This window comes from Pipra filicauda, unplaced genomic scaffold (genome assembly GCF_003945595.2).
Source record: "Pipra filicauda isolate LSUMZ 115617 unplaced genomic scaffold, ASM394559v2 scaffold85_size2586006_pilon, whole genome shotgun sequence".
Lineage (NCBI taxonomy): Eukaryota > Metazoa > Chordata > Aves > Passeriformes > Pipridae > Pipra > Pipra filicauda.
In genome coordinates, this window is record NW_024105042.1 from 1,994,226 (window position 1) to 2,017,870 (window position 23,645).

The 23,645-nt window shown below is 44.0% G+C and overlaps 1 protein-coding gene across 4 annotated transcripts in view; it reads right to left on the reverse strand.

The window, feature by feature from the left end:
- The window catches only part of SUFU (SUFU negative regulator of hedgehog signaling), a 98,651-nt gene that overhangs the window by 39,056 nt on the left and 35,950 nt on the right, over positions 1 to 23,645 (reverse strand). For all 4 annotated transcript variants that reach the window (XM_027738637.2, XM_027738638.2, XM_027738636.2 and 1 more), the window contains exons 4-6: positions 7,284 to 7,426; positions 4,740 to 4,825; positions 2,559 to 2,631 (exon numbers count right to left, since the gene is read on the reverse strand). In XM_027738637.2, coding sequence (XP_027594438.1) covers positions 2,559 to 2,631; positions 4,740 to 4,825; positions 7,284 to 7,426 — 302 coding nt within the window. The remainder of the gene's footprint in view (positions 1 to 2,558; positions 2,632 to 4,739; positions 4,826 to 7,283; positions 7,427 to 23,645) is intronic.

The following is a 23,645-nucleotide window of genomic DNA, read 5'->3' on the forward strand; positions in this document are numbered from 1 at the left end:
GGGACCTGCTCCTCCATCCCTGCAGCCAGGGCCCCGCTCAGAGCCACAGCCGGGCCCTGCGGACAGTGCGCACAGCCTCGGGGAGGGGGAAAGGGACTCTCATCTGCAGCTCAGCTGGCTTGCAGAGCACTTCCTCAGGGGAAGAAGTGCTGCTCTGTTGGCATCCCTTGGAGATCAAGGGGAGCTGATGGAAACGAGCTGGCTTAAGGCAGCCTGATTTGCATGCCTGTTTTATAATGTTTGCAAGTATTGATGTTGAACGGGAAAAGTCCAAAATAACCCCAACCAGGTCAGATTCATCTGTGGCAATTCACAGTTTTACCCCATCTTTAGCCAGCAAAGATTTGCTTGGACTGAGGGGCTGTTCTTCCCTTGAAAGGGCAGCCTGAGCAGGAGGTTGGAGGAGCCCAGGGCAAAGGAGGTTCAGCTCTTTTCCTTCCTCAAAGGATGTTTCTGTCCTATTTTCCTCTCAGCATGTGGGAGGGATGCTCTGAGGCTCTTATAAGTCATTGATCCCTTTTTAAACGAGCCAGAGCACTGCAGTGTGACCCGCAGAGCAGCAACCACAACTCAGGAAATTCAAATCAGCTTTATTCTCTTCTGAGATATCTGTTAAACAGAAGCAAAGCACTGAGAATCAGTGCAGAGCTGGGGACCGACAGGGATTTTTTGACAGTGCTGCCAGAGAAATCTGAATGGCCTACAGGGAAGCCTTGGCTGAACAGAAAACAGCCAGCCGTTGCCACAGTGTTAATTGCCGACATCCTGGGATGACATCTTAGTTGGGATCCATTCTCAGCAACTCCGAACAGAAAGTACAGCTGCTGCTGCCAGGGCTGGGTTTAGGCCTCAACCAATTCCCACAAGAGACAATGCAGCCACCAAACAAGCTCTGCCTGCTTCCCAGGCAGACAACATGCTTGCTGGCTCCAGGAAAGTTGTCCATTTTCTCTGCCTGCTCCCTCCCTCCCCTCCACCTCTCTTCCACTGCTGCCTTTCTGGTCTCACACACCCTGTACCACCACTAAGAAAATAACACTTTATTCTTTCCCCACTAATTAGAGCAGGAGGCACATGATGTGGCTGAACCCAGCCTGGCACAGCCTTGCTCCCTGCACTCAGCAAAGGCTCTTTGCAGGACCCAGCAGTGGGTTTTGCCCTATGAATTCCCAGGGGCTGTGGCAGCAGAACAGGAAGGAGGTGTGCACACACACACCTGAACATATGGACTTCTGCAAGGGCAAGTGAGAACAGAAACAGGAATGTCTTCAGTGTGAAGAAGTCCGGAAGGACCACAGACATAGCAGCTTTCAGCAGCAGGACGCGCTGGTGAGGCAGAGGTACTCTTCATTTGCCTTAACTTGCCTTGGCTGACTCAGATTCCAGTTATTTTTCATTTACAGTAAATTGAAGAAAACCCTATTATCATTAGGAATCACCAGTGTGCAGAGAACAGAAACACCTCCAGGAGAGGAGAGGGCAAAGTTCTGAAGAGCCTAAAAACTTTATGGGACTTGCAGTTGTATTAGCTCCCTTATTGTGGAACATTTGCTGAACATTTTTTTCCTGAGTTTCTCAGACTGGGGTTATTTTAGATGAACAAGTCCTTAAAAACAGTAAAAGTAGAATTTGGTTTTGTTCTTAAGCTTTCAAAATAAAAGATGTTGTGAGGCAACTGAGGGTAATCAGATGCAGACATGCAGACCATGAGCAAATGCAATAGCTTGTACAAAACGTGCACATATGCACGTGCCCTACCAGGCTAAGCCATAAGTTCTCTGTTAAAGGCAAATACTCAGTGATTCACTGAAACATGGCCAGCACCACACTGGATTTGCCTGTGACCCATGTACTCCAGAACCATAACTACGCTGAAGGGATGCAGAATTGTCCCTCAAATACATAGAAGTCCACAGGAGAGCAACCTCTCCATAGAGGTCCTATTCTGATCTTTAAATGTCAGAAATTAACTTGAACTCTGAAGAAGGTTCAGTATATCTTCCTGCATGGATTATTAATAACTGCATGTGATACTTTTGGCTTCCCATTATTTCACTCCACACTAACTACTTGGCCTCAAGTGTCATCCTACGGGAATAAGCAACACTATCACATTTGCTGCGAAAAAATAGGACTTAGGTGGGTTTGAGTTTTCTGTATGTTATATCACCTTATGCTTGCATATAAAAAAAAGGAGGAATTTCCTGGTGTACCATTTTAAAATATTTTATTTTTCTATGTTCTGTCATCTTCTATTTTCCTCCTTTCTAAAACATCCAGTCTAAATCTTACCAATTTGTTTCACATAGGAGATTCTGTTTTCCTGGTCTCCCTTCTCTAACTTTTTTCCTAGGCCTGCCATCCACCTAGGGCTGGACATGTGTTCTCTTGAACCACCTCTGAGAGGGAAAAGAGTTTCTAGGACTTTTACAGGATTATTGCAAACACTGAGAAGATCAAAGCACCTTTAGAGAAGATAATAGAACTGTTGTATATCATTAAACCAATTCTCTCTGGCTACTAAAAAAGACACGACATTTTACAAACTAAAGACATACTTGCAGATGTGGGTCAATCTCGAATATTGTCTCCCCTCTTCTCATATCTGTTATCAACCAGGGGCCTCCAGCTCTACAAAGAAAGACAGATAATGAACCAAACAAGTCCTTTAGCTCCTTAGAGTCCTTAGAACTCCCCAACAGGGTCCTCGGAGTGGAGCTGTACTGGAAGGAAGACAGAAAGTTTAAAACAAACCTAGAAGCCCCTTTATGCTGTATATACCTCCCATAGCATGCATTTACCCTTTACATTTCCCAAATACTTAATAAAATTACTTAATACTTAATAAAAGCCCTCCATGACCTAGTGGTTAATCTGCTTAGTGTCTGGCACCACCAAAAGTTGCAGAGCAGTCAGGACTGGTACACGTTATCATGCCCTGTGCAGGCCAACTTAGTCATACAAGACTGAGCTGGGTTTTAATCTTTACAGGTAACTGAATTGGGACTGAGAAGTCCAGTGTAGCCTGGGTCTAAGACAGATAGGCAAGGCATGAGGTCAAGATTTATACCTCTATTATGTATCTAAAGATAGAGCAGGGTCCCAGTGGGACTGCATTTTTTGCCAAGATCATCAGTCAAGTTCGGTACCATAAAGAGTTTATTGCTCTGATAATACCCTTGCAACAGGCATTTTGCTCAGTTGGTACTTAATGGCCAGGTACTCGGATGGTTCAGGAAAATCTTTGTTTTCATTTCATAAGCAACAGAAGTTGGAAGGGTCAAGATGTTTCCTGACAAAAGTGATAGAAAACAGGTTAATGTGAAGATGAACTACTAGGAGACTTTGCTTTGGGTCTCAGTGCAGCCAGACTGCAGAAGTCAGCCCTAGATGGTGCTTTCTTCATTTGAAGTAAAAACTTAAGTCTCTTGGAACTGCCATAAAAAAATTCATTTTTTTCATGAGACACTTTGTTATTGCAGTCAAAAGCCCCCTCCTCTGGCCCAGTCTGTGTTAGTCTCCTAAAGCACTTAGAGTGGAAGCAAGAAAAGTTAATGTTTTATAGTTTTTCAGATGCATCGATAGCCACTCTTTTTTCACATCACTTTGGAAGCTGTGAATTATTAACTGCAGAGGTGTGACCTGCTTCAGTTCCTCACTGGGATGCAAGAGAATTTTACCCTGACTCCACATCAATGGCTTAGTAGTTTGCATCTTTGCCTTCAAATCATGCACATTTGGGACTTATTTTATTCATGGAAAGGTGCTTGTACCACAGCACAAAAGCCAAAACCCAGCATGGGAACAGACTGAGGAGAGGGGTGCTATATCTGCACTGACTTAGAGGAGCTAAGGGAGCTTCAGAAAGTGTTTATTGTCTTAGGGACCCAGAAACAAAGCTTGCAGCTGGACTAATACACTTTACTCTAGGGCATTTGCAAGAATTATCTGCACTTGTGCCTAAAAAGGGAAAAGTTCAAGTTTAAGAAGTCCAGCTTTTCCAAATGATCAATCAATTCAAGGCTATTGTGACACTAGAGAGTGTACTATTGTGCCCAAAAACGCATATACAGAAGTATTTTGTTTAAAAAAATGTCTTTTGAGCTACAATCACATGGCAACAACTTCCACTAAATTTAAAAATATTTAAACAAAACACCTGCAAGCCAAAAAGGCTTAGCTGTAACCTGGCACCAAATAAAGCATCAACATATCATTTACCATTTAAAACCCATCTCCTCCTTAACCCAACAGCATCTTTGTTATTTCTCCCATGGCGAAACAATGAACTTCACTTGCATGAGTGCTCCTCCTGTTGCAAACTGGCCCACCAAGAGTGGGACCAGCTTGAGAGTGACTTTCTCACTTTCAGACAGTACCCAAGCTTTGTAAGCCAGACCCTCTCCTTCCTTTCTTTTGAACTACACAGAAAGGTCACCAGTAACAGTTATCCCAGCTCTCTCAGGAAGAACCAATGAGAAAACCCTGGAGGCATGAGAGGGAGGAAATTAAGCTTTCAAGACCTCATTCTGTTTCACCCTGAACATGTGGACTTCCACATGCATTAATTTGCCATCTAAGTGTCTGTGCGTGAGAACAGATTTGCAATGAATTCCCATCTCTTGCTACAGCACAGATTAAATAAGTGTCATCAACAAGTTAAAGACTGTTAATAAAAATAAACAACTGAATTGTTCTCTATGGAAATGCTCCCCTATATGGGCTATATGACCACTTACACTGGGACAGTCCGAAGCAGTTCCAAGATCCCTTGACCGTTCCACTGCTGAGCCGCATGCAGTTCCTCCGTGCAAACCCCAACAATCTGGAATAAATACAAACAGAGATATTAAACTGGATGGGAACCGTGCAAGAACTGTAGAGAAAATATACCACATGGTACTAGACCAAACAGTACAAATACAGAGAAGCACCATTTCTTTAATCTAACTAGATGAGCTAGGACAAATGGAGCCTGAGACAACAGTGGGATTCTGCAATTCCTTACGCTCTCTCTACACTTACCCTGAGAAGCACCTCAGTCATGTAACAATCTTTCACAGTGTGTGAACTTTACAATGAGGATGGTCTGGTGACAAATCAGGGTTTATACACTAGCCTGCTCTGACTTTTCAATCTAGTCCCCACAAGACAGGACTGAGCAAGACAGGTTAGGGTCTGAGCATATGCAAACACTGCTCTTTCAGCCAACTGTTAGGAGCCAATGCACAAGCAATTGCAACCAGGCAAGGGACTTGCTGCCATACAGGATTGCTTTGGTGCTCATAAAATCCTTGACCAACTCAGTTTGCTGACTGGTTACATCTTACCCAGCACCACAAAGCAAAGCTGCTTACACACCACATAATCCACTTGTCACTGCAGGCAACTGCAGACTTCTGCCTTCCTGTATAAGGCAGGATGTGTTTGCTTTTCAGGATAGGAGCTGCCACACTGAGCCATACCAGATGTCTCTCTCATAGCAGCTGAGATCAGCCGCTTCAAATGAAGGGGTGAAACACCCTTCAGCTGATAGGGGAAGGCAATTTCTTCCTGCTTTATCAACCTCTGACTTGTGCCTTTGAGCACAATGATTCACTCGGAGATGAAAAATTATTTTATCCACAGCCTTCTATTTTCTTCCTCAATATTCTAAGCCTTTTCCAACAACACTGAATTTTTGGTCAAAATCTGTTCAACTGATGTTTTATCAGAAAATAGGAAAACTAACAACTGGAGAGCAGCAAGCAGAAGTGCACAACGTGCCTCTGCTGCAAGCGTGTATCTGCACTGATAGAGATCTGTGTGGAAAACCATCAACGTCAGCATGTACCCAGCTCTGCACACCCTACCTCCCCTGCCCCTTGCAGAGCTCACTTTCTCAGGATCCAGCCCTTGGAGATGCATTTCATCCCCACCCATCTCCCAGGCTTCCTCCATCAACAGCCTGAATCACCCTTGCTTCAGGACACCCCTCCCTGGGCCTTCACTCAATAATTACACATAAACAACAAGATTCTAAACAGGAAATTATTTTGTGTTCATTCTTTGCTTTTTGCAATCATTTATCCTCATGGGTCAAAAGAAATCCATAACAACAAGCATCAAACAAAGGGGAAAAACAGGTCAACTGTATGTGTTGTGGAAGATTAGAGTCCAAGGGCCTCAGGATGAAGCAAGTTGAATGTCCTTTGATCCAGGACAGCTGGGCACTAAAGAAGAGATAAGGACTAATGCAGCACAAACTGGAGAGTCAGCCAGGAATTGCCCTGCTTAGCTGGGCACTCTGCCTCTCCTTCCAGGTCCCACAACTCACCTTTCATTAATTAATCAATCTCACACCTATCTCTTTCTTGTTGATAAAACACAGACTTTTGGGCACCTCAGAAAACTCAGGAAGTTCTCTGCCCTTGCACAGCAGTTGCCTTGTCAGGTTTGTGGTAACAGAGGTTCGCCTTACATATTGCAAACTACAACCAAAGACAAATGGGAGCAACTTGAAGCTTAAATTGTAAAATACAGACACTTGCATTTTCCCACAGGATGGAAGCTTTTCCACCAAGCAGGGAGAAATTAGCAGTTGGCATGAACTCTTCCACTAAGGTTATTAACTCCATATGCAATTTAAAAGTATCCAAAGCAGCCTCTATCTAAGAGACATGGCTGAGAAGAAGGACTTTGGGAAAGCAAGCAAACCTGTTTGGCCACAGAAGCTCCTCACACTGAACAGCAGGGTTAACTGACAAGGGATTTTTTAAAATGTTTTGTTTGTAAAGCAAACCTGAACATTTTTTAAACAGTAGATCAATGCAGAAAAACTCAGTTTCTAAAGAATCTTTATGCCAATGCTTCCATTAAGCTGCTAACGCAGCTCCAAGCTCTTCCTTTTCTGGACCTCAAACCAATGGATCAGTTACCGATACTACCATAGAATCAATTTGAATTTATCTTTACATTAGTTTTTAAAAGTGTTTCGCTTAACATTTTTTCCTACGCTCACGTTTGAAATATCAGAGCAGTAATCTAATATTCATTTCCAGGTGGGGTGTAAATCTTCTCCCTATCTCAAGACCTCTGTCTTGAGAACTGCATGTGCCATTGCTCAGTCCTGGTAAAATGCTTACAGAATATCTCCAGAGTAACAGCTCAAAGATGAGATCCACAGTAATTAAATAAGGAAGAAAGCTGGAAGACAGGATAACAAACATCTAACTTATCCCAGCTCAAAGCAAGGTTAGCTGCATTCCATGCCCAGGAGGTGGCAGTCAGAGCCAGAGTCATACCTGTAGGAAAGTAACGACCCCAAAAGGAGTCTGCACCGGCTGCATCTGAGGGTCTTCTGTCAGTAACATATGCTGGATTCTAGATTCACTGTTATCCAAAGGGCTATGCCACGATACATGGTCACCGCTGCAGAAGGTGTTTTCTGCAAGGAAGAGGAACAAGAAATATTTAGTCTGTGAAGTCTGTTAGAATATTCCTTCTGTTGGCACCTGCTCCTGACCACTGTCAGGCAGGGACCCCAAGCTGGGCCCAGGACAGTCACTGGTGGCTATTCACAGGGACTGCCTCCAGCCACCTCTGCTGAGTCTCTGAGTCACCTGAAGCAGGAGTGAAGTCTCATTGAGCCATCTGAGTTCAAGCACTGTGAATTAACCACTCTTGAGTCCTGTGGCAAAAAATAGTGTCCTACCTTGATATTAAGCCCAACATAGGAATACCAAAAAATAAAATTAGTCTGTCTCTCACTTACTGTTAGTCTCCTTCTGTAAGAGGGCACAGAGAGTCATTAGGCCATACTGGGTGCCCATGGGACAGCGATTCATACTTAATTTGCAGCTCTAATTTGCCGCTGAGAAAATATTCTGAAATGTGAATTAAACACAAATACTACTCTGCTATATCTAATAAAAATCCATATTCTGCTGCCCAAATCGTGACGGTCTAAGTCAAAATCACTGTCTCTCCCAGTTGTCTGGCGGCTTTGGTGCAGAATAATTAATATACTCCTTCTTTCTCAAACAGTGAGAAAACCAGCAGGCTATAAATTTCACTCTATGTCTGCATCAAAACAAAGACCCAGATATTATCCTTCCTTCTTCGTGACTGTAAGCATTCCTTTCTTTTCCTCCTCTCCTACTCAGAAAGACAAAACCTCAGATAATCCCATGTTCCACACCTAGTGCATGCCAGAAGGCACACCAGAACCCATCTGTATAATGCTGCCCCATCACAGGAAAGGTTAATGCTTGCTTTCTGAGTGAACTAGAAGTAAAACAACCAGCCACGACCATGTTCACACCAATTAAAGCACGTTCCATTTGCACACAGTTTCCAGAGCATGTGTGCAGTAATGCTGCCCAGCCGACTGCCTTGTTCTCGGGTCTTGTGTTTGCCCCGCTCCAAGTACAGCTTTTATAGCACATACAAATAAACAGCCTGGAATACATATTCTGCTTCTGCAGTGCTCCAGGGATGTACAGAGTACTGCCCATCTTCCTCCAAAGTTAGTGGCAGGCACAGTGCCCCTCTCCCTGACCAAACTCATCGATGAAGGCAGTCCAAGCTGCTGTCCTTACTTTGGCCTCTCCCAAGGCCACACTTACAGGACAGTGGGAAAGGAGGCCTTGCCCACCAGGAGGACTAGGACTTCTGCTGCAGACTGGAAAATGTTAGTGGTTACTTGAGTTGCTGTCTGTCAAGACTGGGGCATCTTACATGCTACTGACTAGGATCCAATTCAAAGAAATGCTCTCTGCCTTGCAGCTACGAGCAGATGTGGTTCTGGATCTTCACCTAACCTTCCCACACCACATGCCAATAGGACATCTCTTAAACAACTACAGGACTTATCTGAGAATCCATGGCAGCTTCTGCAGCAGCAAGAGAGAAACAGCATTTGCCAGTAATTGCAGCTTTATTCCCAGTCACATTAAACAGCACACACCGAGGAACTGGGCGCTTGCACACCACCCATCGTGCATCAGCACTGCCACGACTGTGTGCACGCACTTGTGCAAGGGCAGCAAGGGCAGGATGCTTTGAGGGAGCCCTCAGCAGCAGGCAGGTAAACTAAGGAGAGTTCTCTCGGAGTTGCTGTCGTTAAAAATACTCGCAGTTGTCTCCCTGACGAGCCAACTCGTGCTCGCCCACTCCTGGGTGTAATGCAGCGCGTCCTGGACAACTCGGAGTGTCTCCACTGGGTGTCCCCATTGGTGTGGGTTTGAACATTTACTATATATGTATTTTCAGATGAATTTCCCGGACAGCACATTTGATTAAGAATTTAAATGAACTCTAAATACCATAAGGAACTTGGCCTGAAAAATGAGGCATGTAACAGAAGTGTTGTGATAAGTAAGGGAATGTTTTCCGTAGTTAAAATTAGGAAAGAAAGAAAACATAGTGAATGCAAGCTCCTTGAAAGAAAGAGTTTATCAATATGTACACTAAATTACATGCTTTCAGCTCCGTGACTGAAAGGACTAGTTCAGATATTACTTTACTTTTAGAGTTGAGGAAATATAAGCAGACAAATCAAAATATGATTTTTTTTTTTAGTATCAAAATCAGATTAAAGAAACAGTACTTAGAACGTTGGATCTTGCATATTTTCCAAGTTATGTGGAAATGTGACTGATTAATTTTTTTTTAAATGATAAAAGCCTCTCAGTCACAGTTTTCAGGAATGAAACAAAGCCACAAAGAGCTTATTCTTGGGCCCTGTCTTTATACCACAACATTTTGCCCATCAAATGCTCACACAATTCTATGCTGATCGATCGCTGCGTTTCACTGTTGGTGCTGCTTCTGCTGGGAAAGCCCAGCTCGTTTAGAGAAGGTTTTCAAATGCAAATGTCTCTGCTGGAAACCCACCTGTTTATGTCCATGTGAACACTGAACACTTACAAAATCTCCCTCTCCTTTGCATGCACAGGAACACCACAAAATTCACACTGACTACTCAATTAAATCACACACAAAAAAATTTCTGCAAATAACATGAAGCCAAATTGAAACCTGTGAGAGTGCAAGAAATTTGGAATTACAGTCTGGAATTCAGCTTTCCACTTGTGGCATTGTCACCCATGTGGAATGTAAGATCAGCTCTTGTACAGAGACCATTGCAGCACTGAGAACAGCCTGAATTGCAGGACTTGTAGCCACAGAAGCTAAGAAGTTACAGAAACAAAGGACTAGATAACCACTTTCTATTGCCTCATGCTGGAAACAGGGAAAAGCATCCTCCCATCCCACCTTTCACACTCACGTTTTCAAAACAGAACAACCAAAATATTTTCAAGTACTTAAGTTTTAAACAATGTTTTAGCTAGAAAATCTTGAAGTTTTGATAGATGATTCCTCCAAAGTAAATTTATAATGAAATTTGCGCCTTTTACAAATGTTGAATTAGAACTTAAAACTGATAAATCCTCAAAGTCATCACAGCACAGATGGATGTGGAAAAGTCTCCTGTGGTTTTTGTACCTTTCTATCATTTGCAGTGGTGTCAATAGCACACTGTACAACCTGCCTTTCATCCACAATGTGTGCCATGTGCTAGTATTTGTGACATGGACACAGGTGTTTTCATAACACCAAGAGGTGGGTAGGCACAGGATACATGCACTCATCTCAGGTACGTGAGGAGCACAAACACCTTGCAAGGAGCAAGGTGTTTGCAACACACTTCAGGTAGATATGGCTAAAGACAGGTCCTTTTGTTCCCAAAAATGCATCCCCACATCTTCCATACCATGCAGACTGACTGGAGAAACAGCCTGCCATCTCCAAACTGATTTCCGAGATCTCTGCTTTGCACTGCTCTGAACCCAGCACCTGTGGCACAGTTTCTTACTGAAGCACAACAGATGTTAAGGAAGTCCTTTTGTACTGTATTTATTAATGAGATGAAATGCATTTGCATCCAGCATCCAGGAAAAGTTGAGATGGCCTTCAGTGTTTGCTGTGAAGAATGATGGGCTTCTACTGAACAAGCACCTTCTCTACTGTTCCAAAAAGGAAACGATCGGTCTGGGAGCAGCAAATGCTCAGACTGGTGTCATTTGCTGCTGCAGGTTTCTGCTTCTTTGAACTTCTGTGTTATCTGAATCCACAGCAAAGACAAAAAGAGATGTGACATGTCCAAGGAAATAACTGTATATAATGGAAGGAGTTTGATATATTCATGTAATAAATAGCAAGCTTCAAAGCAGCTGGTGTGTTCCCATGCTCAGGAGTAAGGTTGGAGAAGACTTCTATGAGCAGGAGAACTAGGGACACTCTTCTCTGCAGATGGACCCATCATTGCTTAAGGAGGAAGGAGCTCTGACTAAAGTTTTTACTGCATCTGTGGCACAAACAAGAGGACCCTATCTAGGTTCACTTGTGTCTAAGATCCAGTGTGACACATCTCCACTCTTCTCCACTATAGGGGCAACAGCGTTTTCATTTGTCTGCTCATTTTTACAATCCTTTAAACACCAAGTCTCTCCAAGAGCTCTACCACTCTGTTATGTCTGACACTGGCCAACAGGTTCAAATACCATTAGGGTGGCACAGTCAATCTTGGAGGCATGAGAACACCATGACTGCATAAACCTCATCTTAGATGAACACAGCAAAAACAACAGTCATCAGAAAAAGTACCAAGACATGACCAGGGAATTGTTAAATCCGTAGGACAGGTGCCAAGGCACAGAAATGATCTAGCCATCAACAGGAGAAATTAAATAGCCAGGGAACTGAAAAAAAATATGTTAAAAATTTGAATCCGAATTATTTTAGTGTATGGATAAATTGGCAAATCCTCAGGAGCAAACTAAGGCTCTGATTTACTGCATACAAGCTGACTGCTGCTGAATACTTCTGTCTCATGGTAAACTTGAGGTGGCTACATGTTCCCTCTATGGAAGGAAGAGCTAAGCTACCTTATCTGCCCCAGGATAAATTCACTCCCTTCAGCAGTTACCATGGGAGCATGGGATGTGTTGTAAATACACAGGTTTGCTCACAGTATCCTCTGGGACATTTGCACCCTTCCTGCTTGGCAGGGCCACTAACTAGTCTCAAACCTAGCACAGCAAGGTGACCCATCCTCACAGTTTTGAAACCGGTTCTTTTCTGCAAGTTTGTGTTTTAACAAAACTCACTGATTTTTCTTTCTTTCTCTTGGGGAATAGTGATTCCTTGAAATCCAACTGCTTCATAGGGAAACTTGATTTCATAAGAACTCAACAAGGAATTCAGTAAAATATTTAATTTCAAACTCACTATTTTATTTCATAATTTATAAAAGCAAATCTGAAGCCTCTCTCTAGCTCTAAAAAAATGAAAAGTCTCTAAATTTGCCATAGACCAGCTTTTATACTATTCTATTATGCAAAAGCAGCATCTATAAGACAGTTATACTAGACCACTCTGTTCAACTAGCCATATTTTGAAGTCTTTAAAACGTCATTATTAATTTTCTTTTACAGCCCACATAAAGCAGGTGAGGTTCCTTCATGCAGCAACGGTCATAATTCAGCTGCACAATCCCTCCTAACTTTACTACCCAACTGCTTTATAATGAGAACTGGGGAAATAACTCAGAAGGAACCACTGCACTATAGACTAGTAAATTTTCTTTGTCTAACTTTGCTTATGTATTTTCTCAGAGCGCATTCCTCCTCCCTCCTTTAATTTGGCTAAATATAGCTGATGCCTAAAGAAATAAAACCAAGTCCTATTCTTGGCCTCAAGATGTTTTATAAACAGTGTGAGGTATGCAATCTATGCTCAAGAGGTGTTACTTAGCTCTAGACACAAACACTGACTACTTCTCACTGTATTTTCAATTTCTTTTTTAAACCTGCCAGTTGGGCACATATGGCATCCTGTTAGGAGTCCTTACTCCCTTAACTGCCACAGGGAGCAAGTTGAAAAGAATGGCAAACAGAGGGGAGCACTGGGAGCTAACAGAGCTGCATCCAAAAGCTGGATGCATTGGGCTGAAATTGGGTCAGGGAAGATCTCCAGTGAGCTGGCTACCTTGCATGCAGACCAAATGGCAAATGGGCATCTGGGAGTTAAGTATCTTCTCCTGCACTGGAAACTTAAGAAGGGAAACAAAGAGCTGATGCTGTTCTACCAGCAAGGTGACAGCAAGGGCCTTTCTCCTGTCCATAAGGACATGCATGGCCTGGCATAAAGTCCCCAGACTGTCTGGCTCTGGGGCAGTTTGGACTGCACCATCCTGGTTCATCCAAAGGCCATAAACTTGCTCCTTCTGACATGGTCACACCATGTAATTCTTAAGATAAATTTTCAAATTAGGAGCATAAATTTGTAGCCTGACTGTTCCTCTGTATCTCTTCTAAGACACCTCCTCCTTCCAAATGCCAGCTAAAACTGGCAACAGAGGGGTTAAACTGCCCTGACTAATCAGTCAGATAAAACTGCCTGGACAGTGTGTTACAGGTTAGGAGGTGATACTGCATAGAGTGGGAGAAGCCCTAAGTACATTAACTGCTAAGTGTCCTTGGTTTTAAGAAAACAGCTTCTCTATTGCACTCATATCTTTCAAAAGCAAGTTTTTATGTTCCTCCTGTTTCTAGGGAAAGCCAGGCCATTATTACAAGGTCACACATAATATTCAGGGATATGTGCAAAATTACACTGAAAGATATAATCCTCTTTGTCCCCCTGAGACAGCAGGGCTACTTGGATCACCTCCTTGAGGGAGTGATGTTGCTTAGCTATGCTAGCACAACAAGGGGCAATTCTCCGCTACCTTGGTCTAAAAATTAAAACCCCAATAAATTTGCATGTGGCACTGGGGATGCTGGCACGCAAACAAGATGACTACATCCTCACACGAGCCAGACCTACATTATCTGCATCATTCAGCAGCTTGAAAACTCGCTGCTCTAAGGGGTACAAACATGCATTTTGTATTTGACCGAGAGATCTCAGTCAAACTGCAGGCAGCAAGTCACAGATGTCAGCCTGCATAACTCAGAGAAATTCTGTATTTGAGGGCAAAGGAGGATTTTTACTCCATGACTTATGGGTGCAGGAATGTTAAAAAGGCCCCCAGTGACTTCCTGACCAGTATGACAGTGATGCAGCCAGACATTTAAATTGAACGCAGCTTATCCAATACTTACAGAAACAACGTAATTTATTGCATTGCCATTACCCCATGCACAGTCTGGATAATTTATTATATAAATGTATTTTCTCCAACACATTTTTAATCTTCAGTCTGGCTTTGTTAAAATAAGTAATCTGGCAATCTGTCGCAAGTAAGATTTGATACTGTTTTTCAGTACCGTTTCGCACACCGAACGGCTAAAATTAATTGTGAGAAACTAGGGGCAAACACAAGAGTCCAATGCTGAAATGTATTAACTATATTTTTCACCAGAGCTACTTAATGTATTTCTAACTAGTTCAATAATGGCTATAAGCACGTATGCAAAGATGTTAGCTATAATAAATAGATACAAAAGCTAAAGATGAAAGTTGTGTTTAAAAATCTCAAAGTAATACTGTTATTGCAACTCATTAAATAGATGGAAATTTTTAAAAAACAGAATATAAAAGGAAAAGACTTTATTTGGACTCATTTGCCAGTCATGTTAAATTATGATAATTAATGCTAAATTCAGTCTGTCTGCTTAGTTTCCTAACCTAATAATTGGGATATAATCTGTAGGGCCCACTGGCAGTTAGTTTAAAATTTTGTTTTCAAGTCAAGATGAATGTGTTTTAAGAATATACAAGGAATTAGCAGAATCCAAGCCATGATGTATTTGCATTACATTTAAAAAACACTTTTCCTCCATGTTTTTCTTTTTGAGTTCAGTTTTGCTGCCCCATATCTCCTGCCTGGGAAACAGGAACTGCCCCAGCCCTGGCACTCCAAAGAGGTGCAAATTCACACACTGCTGCTGCCTGATGCAGACATGCAGCATAGACAAGATGCCTTAGGAAGAATTAAATCCCTGGAGTACAATTAAACAATAGCTCCGCTGCAGGGATTCAAATTGGGCTTTTAGAAACAAGGGGCCTAGGCAAAAGGTTCTTTAAAGAAAAAAAGCGGGGTAAAACCCAGATTATCACTACTGTAAGGACTGCTTGACCTCTGAGGTTTGAAGACAGTTTCAGAACGCAGAGAAGTGTGATGCAAATTTTTTTAAAAAAATTGTTTAGCAGGTTGAAAATACAAAATTGGTTACTGCACAGCTCCAAGGTGTTAAATCTGGAAAATTATCAGGCCTACCAAAAAGCCCCATCAATTTATGCAAACACATAAAAACTTATTTGATCACTTAATTCTCCTGGACTGAAAACCCAATGAAGAGCCTTCCACACCTATCCAGTAAGACAAGGTGATTCCTCACTTCTGTGTGCCCTGCTCAGAGCCATCACCTTACTACTGGCAGTGAGATGGTGGAAAATGTGTCTCACTGTACTGCAGCTTCCACTGATGGAGTTGCAAATAATACTTTTCTTATCACAAAGTAGATCCCAGGCACCCAGATGCCTCATGTGACAATGCAGAGTGCAATATTTTATCCAAAAAAAAAAAAAAAGAAAGCTTCTGTACAGTAACCACATTGGTTCTGAGCCTCCTCAGTCTTCTGTTTTTCAAGACACTTCTTTCCATCCCTTACACATCTGCATATCTGGCTTGCTCCTTCTCCCTGCCCATTGCTATGTGTGTACACAAATTCCATGACTGCAGACTCTGGGAATTTCTCACACAGCCTCCCAGAGAGTGACTCCCATGCCCAGGGCAGGGCATGCTCCCACCCTCTGTGAGCAGTGGGCCTCCTGTCCTCTCCCTGACTCTGTACAGCCCTGCTCCATCAGCCACTTCCTCCCACACTTCCTCTCCTCCCCACAACTTTATTCAGCTCTTCCACTCTGCTCCTTACAGCCTTCTCCAGTCCTTGCAGTCAGTAGAGGCAGGAGCTGGCATCCCCTCAGTATAAGCATTGCCCAGGGCAGGATGCATCTCCCACCTTGCTTTTGCAACAACAGAGTTCTCACCCATCTAACAGATTTATGTGCATGGATCCCTCCCACAGGGAGGGAAAGCTGGAGGAAGGCATGGCAGCATGAAAGGACTTACCTGGCATTGCTGGGTATGGCAGAGAAAGAAAACGAACACAGATGTGAGTTGCTCCTTCTGAGCCCCACTTAAGTTTCCTCCTCCAAGCTCTTCCTCCTCTATACCCAGTTACTCAGACCCGTGTCTCTTGGGTGCTGCAAGGCTGGGCTGCTTTCACCTCCTCCAGTCTTCCCCTTGCCTTCTCCACCCCCCATCCCTGCAACCTCAAGGGAGCAGGAGTGATGCACTTGCCAAATTCCAACAAAGATCCTTCCACTTCTGTCCAGCTGTGCTGCCACCAGCTTTCTGCATCCTTCACCTGAATAAGATGTGCTTTGCAGTTTCCCTTCAAAGGATGGTAGTTATGCCTTCAATAGTTTGAGAAAGTGAATAGCCTGAGGATGAAGTGGAGGTCCAAGAGCAGGAAAGGATATTATACAGCAGGATCTCTTGTCAGATAAGGACTCAGCTCAAAACAGGTATTTAATGACAGTTTATTTACAGATCATGTGGTCCTAACATGGCCAATCTGAAGAGATACTTGCCTGTCATTTAAAAACCCTATCCTGTGTTCTGAAACATGAAAGCCTGAACCTTTCCCAGCCAGGTGCAACTAGAACAAAGACTTATACCCACTGCATTTAGCAACCTTTAGGTGTCCTCAGTGAGGGAAGAGAATTGTAGCAGGTTTTCAACCTTTTTTCCTTGTCGTTGGACTCTTACATACTTGCTCAGGTGCAGGGCTCTGAGAAGGGAGGATGCTTAGATGGACACACAAGCACCATAAGCCCGTACAGTCACTTGTGATCTTCCCCTAGATATGTACCTATACGACATTCCTGCTGAAGAGTTTTCAAGGAGCTTGAAAGGGAACCAAAGGCAATATCTGCTTCTGAAGAACCCAAAGAACGTGCAAGCAGCTCTGTTTAATAGCCCTCATAACACAGACATCTGACAGAGGGACAGCTACACTGCACTAGGGTATTATTCCTTTCAGCAAAAATGACTCAAGAAAGGGCAAGAAAGGGGAGATGGTCTGTGAGAAAACATCCACAAAGTTATCACATCATAACCCCTTCAGAAGAGTTCTGATTACCCAGGCATTAGTTCTGGGGCTTGTAATGGACAAAAGGGCAGAGGTCTTTGAGAGAGCACTGTGGCATTTTTCTCAGTGGTTGATTATTTTCCCTTAAATTTTCAGGAATTTAAAGCTTGCACAGGCCAAACTTTTGTTTTACTTTGGCAAAGCAGGAGGCTGAAGGGCAGGAAACAGAGGAACTTTGCATTCACATATACTTGCATAAAAGTTATGCATTGAGCTCTATGCACCCATTACAGTAGTATAAGAGAAACACACTTCGTCCAAGAGTTGTATTTATGGTTCAAATGCAAAATGGCCAGCCTCTTTATGGTGCACCTTTTGAAATGCCATCCCAAATGTTCTGAGAAGACTCAGAACTTAAGCCCCTAATTTTAAACCAAAAAGCACAGGAGTCCACTTTTCTCAGGCTCTGGGCAGCCTGCAGCCTCTGAATATACTCTCCCAGTTTCTCTTCCCCACCAAGAACAAAATGCTTCCCCTGCTGTGCCCATTTGCTGCCTCCTGGCTTAGCAGGCTGCAGAGGATCTTTGCATCTGAGGCTTTCAGAAGACAGTCTGTAATGAGCTCCGCACACTGCCACTCTCACAGGCAGAGTGAGTTAGTCAGAAAGCACAGTTTGAGCACCACTTGCTGCACAGATCTTCAATAGAATGTGTAAGAAGGTGGATATGTAACAGTGAACCCAACTTCCAGCTCAGTTCAGTCTTCTTTGCAGTTTCATCTAACATGGGCTCGGCAGTTGTCAAGGGAAAACACAGTCCTTTTCAGAAGGCTACAGTACATGTAACCTTCAGACTCTCTTCTGTGCATCCCAAACAATTGCACACAGGCAGTGAGAGAGGATGCTCCTGCGACTGCGGAACAATCCCTCTGTGTTGTGGCTTTCAGCTCCTCCATAGGAGGAGGCAACACTGTTCTCTGCAGAAGCTTTTAACTACTAAAGCGGCTGCTTCCGTTTCCCAGGAAAGGCCGGGTGGGACAAAGACCTCATATATAAGAGGCCAAAGGACCTCACACCAGCAGGAGGGGGAGTTTTCTGCCTTCCCCACGCTGTTTCCTTTGTCCTGAATTCCTCCTTCAGTACAGGGGACAGAGCCTTTGTCCGAGATTGGGCTGACCATGTGCAGCTTCTCCCCTGCCTCCTTATCCCAGGATTAAGAGATGCTCTTCATAACAGGGCTTGCTGGTCTCCATCACGTGGATTCCTCCTCATCCTCCTGCAGCAGGGAGGCTCCAGGCAGGATGGAGAAAAGGCTTCTTCCTGCAGAGAGCTCAGCTCCCCTCCACTTTGGGCAGAAAGCATCAGCAAGATCAGTCCCGATCCTGAACTGCAGCCCCTCCAGATGCATACCTGCTAAGGGCCAGCACCCCGGCATCCCAGGGTGTGGGGCCTGCTGGCTGTCCCTCTGCCTCTTTGGCTGCTGCAGCCCTGCACAGAGATGCCTCACACAGCTTCTTCCGGGCCTCTGTGTCAGCTTCTTTCCCCCCTCTCCCATAGCAGCTCAGGTGCAATGTGAAAACTAAACCAACTTGTGCACTTATAAGTGTAACCATGTATCAGAGTTAAAAGTCTTGCTGCTCTGTCTATCCCTGACATTTAGGAGCAGAGCCAGGGCACATGGACTGATGCAAAGCAGAGAGAGATAAGAGAGATTTTTGACTCCCCCATGCCCCCCTTTTTTTTCTCCCTTTCTTTTTTTTTTTTTTTTTAACAAACCAACTGAATGAACTGTACTGAACAGCTGAAAAACAACCAGCCAAGTTCAGTTCCCAGGCAGGAACAGGACATGAGTTGACAGAATTAAAAGGGACAGCATCAGCTGAAATCCAGCCAAGTCAAACCAGGCCTAAACCTACTTTATCTAAATTGCAGTAGCAGCTACAAACAAGCCTTCTCTTTCAGGCTGCACTGAGATCCCTCACTTACTGCCTAGAAATAGTATGCAATCAGTAAAGCAGTCGGGGAAGACAGCTTTTCTTCTATTTCAACAAAGTCTTTTATAAGGAACAAAGACTTTCTGTGCCTCTGCTCCTGGCACAAGGTCTCTCCACGCCTTAGTGTCAACCTATCCTTTGGGGCTGGAGAAGGTCAGAAACCTGTTCCCAGCCAAGAGCTAGAAATTGGAGAGACAACAGTAGCTTCCACGGCAAGGCACAGGAAGTAACCTGCCTGACCCATGAGTCCTGCAGGAGTGGAAAAAAGACCAAACTTCAGAAGATTAGGGAGGTGGAGAAGAAAAGGCTTTAATTTATGTTATATAGCCAGCTCACTGACAGTGTAACACATAGACTTTTCATCCTCCAAGTCAAATGAGAGTACAGATGTCCTTGGAAACTCTGGGGTTTTCAGTCATGCTTTCCTACTGCTGCACTTCTGACTGGGAGGAAGCTTGGAGGAGCCCAGCCCAGGTTCACATCACCAGTGCTAACATAGCAAAAGGCAACGTTGCACAGCAATGGTGCTGGTCCCTTCCTCTCATATTCTTGAGAGAGTGTCCTGCACTTTTTAAACCTGGTCAGAGGGCTGCAGTGGCTTTTTTATCACTGCAGAAATAGAAATTTTGTGGAGAAGAGATTTGCTGGTGTGGCAAAAGGGCCCAGCAAGTCCCAAATTAAGGCCACAGAGATGCTACTCACCAAAAGCAGCAAAAGCTAAATAACTGCCAGCTTGTGCCATCAGTGGCTGATGAAGGGACAGTGCTTGAAGGCACAGGGCAGAACTGAGCCTGGCACTGGGGTGCCTCCAGTATTGCAAAAGGGCAGCAGCCTGCCCATTCTGAACAGGAAGAGAAGTCAATATAACCAGCAAAATCTAAGGCCATGCAACTCCATTTATGCTGTCAGGAAGAACAGGGGCACACCACCCACGTGGTGGCATAACTGCACTCAGCAGCATTCACAGCTGTGTTCCTGCTCTATGTGCTCAGCTAACCACCCACACCTGAAACCACTCTGACCAAAAGAGGACTCACAGAGAGGAAGGACAGTGTGTGCTAGTTCACAGCCTGGGAAGTCTCAGCCATGGCCAGGGCCACTGCAGAGTTCCTCTCTTATGACTGGCAAAAGCCTGTGCCTCAGCACCCACCAAAAAAACAGAGGTGGGTGTTTCCCTTCCTCACAAGTGAGGATAAAAGCACTGGACTAGGAAGGTCCCACAGATTAGTCATACAAACTGACAAATAATATTAAACTTTGCCAGCCTGCAGAGAGGGGCTGCATTAATTTAATTTAGGGAACCCAGAAGCACCTCTGCATGCTGACCCAGGCACCAGTCTCAGTGTCACCAGCGCCAAGATCTGTCCTCTCCATCTTTTTCAACTGAAAAGCTCCCTCCACTGAGGAGCCTGGGTGTTGCAAACAGTCAATACGGGTACAGCTGGTCCTTACAGACCCCTACTGATGGTTGGCAGGACCACCTTAACGTTTAAAACAAGTGCTGGAAATTGCAAGTTTCTTGAGAGGGGGGAAAAGAAGAGCTATAATAATGAGTTCCAATGAGTTCTGCTGGACCATACCCAGTCACAGAAAAAAACCAACATGGATTAGAGGAAAAAGTTTGATACCAAAGACTAAACAATGAGAAGGTTTCTTAAGACTTGCTATGCCAGGAAAGCGGGTAGGACAGAAGCTGCCCCATTCTTCAGCACTCAAAGAAAAACACAAATAAAGCCACACCACAACACTAATGTTTCTCCTCTGAGAGCTCAGGTACACAGTCAAGTCAGCATGCACGCACAGGTTGAGATGGGTGTGAGACTTGGCTCTTGAGCTGCAGGAAGGGTTTCTTGCATCTGGCACTGCTCCTGTGCCAGCTGAGGGATGCACTCACACAAGGAGAGCAGAGCTGCCACAGTAGGATGAGCCTCATCTGGCGGGACATGCAACAGGCATCTGACATCCAGCATTGGACAGGGCAGGGCACGGCAGGGCAAGCACACAGCAGGCAAGTTCCAACCCTTGAGCATCCTGAGCAGTAACAGCAACAAGATGGTAAGAGTAAATCTGGTCCCATCTTCAGTGTTTTCCCTGCACAACCCTGGGACAGTATTTCAAGAGAAGATGCATTTATGTGCTTGTGGAACGTCTGCTCTTAGAGTCATCCTTTCCACAGACAAAAACATTTTCCATGAGGTCTCCTCAGTGCTGTCTGATTGACAGCTTTGCAGACAGATGCTTCTCTCTGGATTACTTGCAGTGCTGCATAAGATTTATTTGTGATCTACAGTAGGGAGTAAAAAGGGCCAGGTCCATCTGCAACAAGCACTTTGCTGCAATGCTTTTCAAGGTCCATCTGCAACAAGCACTTTGCTGCAATGCTTTTCAAGGCTATTTACAAGAGTTACATTTGGCAATTCTCTCCCTGACAAATTCAGAGCCGCCAGCCAGCTCTGGAGGAAGCCAGCAACAGGTTTGAGACCAAAGCACGAGCTTGATAGCTGCCTGTCGTGCCCAGCACATCAGCCAACCATTCTGCACACCAGCAACCGGCTTGTTTTATCAGCCAGCACATTATTTGGTACTGGTCACAGCACGTACGTCCCAGCTGGAAACGAGGGGATGTGACAAGGCTGGCTTAGGAGACGAGGGGAGGGATGGGAAGCATTGGGGAGATGGGCTCACAGGCAGCAGTATGAGGAGAAGGGGATTTGTTGCAGCAGTGCAGAACACAGAGGGGCGAGTGCACAAAGACACAAGGACTAGGCTTGATCCGAGCTGCTGCTCACAGAACAGCTTGTTTTATGGGAAACATCTAAGAGGAATTAGGCTAAAACCCAACCAATTTCTCATGGACCACTGAATAACTATCAGATGATGAGAGCTTTTAGCCATGACAAACTTGGGTTAAATTGGAACCAGTGACTTAATGTTTCCATACCCCTTTGCAGAATAAGGGCATGCAGCCTGCACACTCGGGTGAGTCCTGTTCACCTACGGCAATTTACTGTGCTACAGTTTCAGTGTTTGCGGAGCAGAATTCACCACGCAACAGGTTCTGCTGAAATGAAATTGATGTTGATTTATACTTTGTAGAGCTAAAAAATGCAGTTAATCCCCCTCCCCCCCCCCTTGTTTTTAATCTAAAATCCTGGAATACTACGGAGGAGCCAGGGCCAGCTCTACACTGGAAACGGGTCAATATTACAAACAGATGATAGAAAAAATATATATATTTTACAGAGCCATAGCAACCAGAAGAGAATAATAAATCAGCCTGGGGTTGGGGAAAAAAAAGATAAAGGCACAGTCAGGGAAAAATATATATGAATTACTGGGAGATTTTATTTGGCTTTAGTCATCCTACTGGGAAGAAATGAACACCGTTTTACAAACAAGCTAGACAAGCTTCATTTGTATTCAAGGAAGCAAGAAGTTTGTTTTGGGTTTGGAGTTTGGTTGTTTTGGTTTTTTTTTTTTTCCTTTTTACATACAGAAATTGGCCTGTGTCAAGAATATTTGAAAACATGTTGGCAAAGAAAGAGTCACTGAGGCTATTACACTGAAGCTTTTGGACTCCAGAAGATCTGAAGATGAGGCCTAGTGGTTACGGCAGGGCAGCAGGTGTCAAGTTATCTGCTGGCTTAATGGCTGCACGTCTGTGACCCCAGTCAAATCACTTAATCCCACTGAGCCCCATTTTCAGAGTAAAAGTTATAGTGCCTGTCAAACACGAAGTGCCTCTGTGGCTCAGACTAAACTAACTTGAATCAGATGAAAACTGCTGAATAAGAAGAGTGCATCTATACCTGCAGTCCTTACAACTTCTGAAATGACCCTTGTTTAAAAAAGAAGGGGGAAACTGCAGCATACAGAGATAGCATAATGGCCCCAAACTGATGCACTGGGACATCAAGCACGTGGGCAGGAACAGTGTGTGCGTGTGTGTGTGTGTGGGTTTGAGTGTGTGTGCTCCCTCAAACTGGACACAAGCTGTCATAAAATAATTTCTACCTAAAGAAAGTATGACATGTAAGAAATTACTAAGGAAAGTTAGATGTACCCCATTTTGGGCTTGCTTTTGAGCCTGGAGGCCGGAGGCTTATGCAGCTGTGCTGCCTCAAGGCACTTGCAGGCGTCAGAACCATCCTCCTTTCCAGCTTTGGGAAATTGGCCCACAGACTTGAATCGTGACAGAGGATAGAAGCTCGTGGATACTAAGTCCCTACAGGTTTCACAGAAGTAACTAAAGAATAAGAGAATATATTTCATTGCTTATACTCTGAAAAGGGAAATCCTCACTATGACAGTGCAGAGGTGTCTGCAGGGAAAAAAACTCCACATAACAAACCAGCTACAGTTAGTTAGATCACTGTTTTGACATGTTGTTATCAACATGTATAACTCACTATGTACCTACTGGAATTGGTTGTCCAATCCACTTTTCAAAAGTAATAAGTTTTCTAAGAAATAATTAATGTAATTTTCTCCTGAAGTAATCAGCTG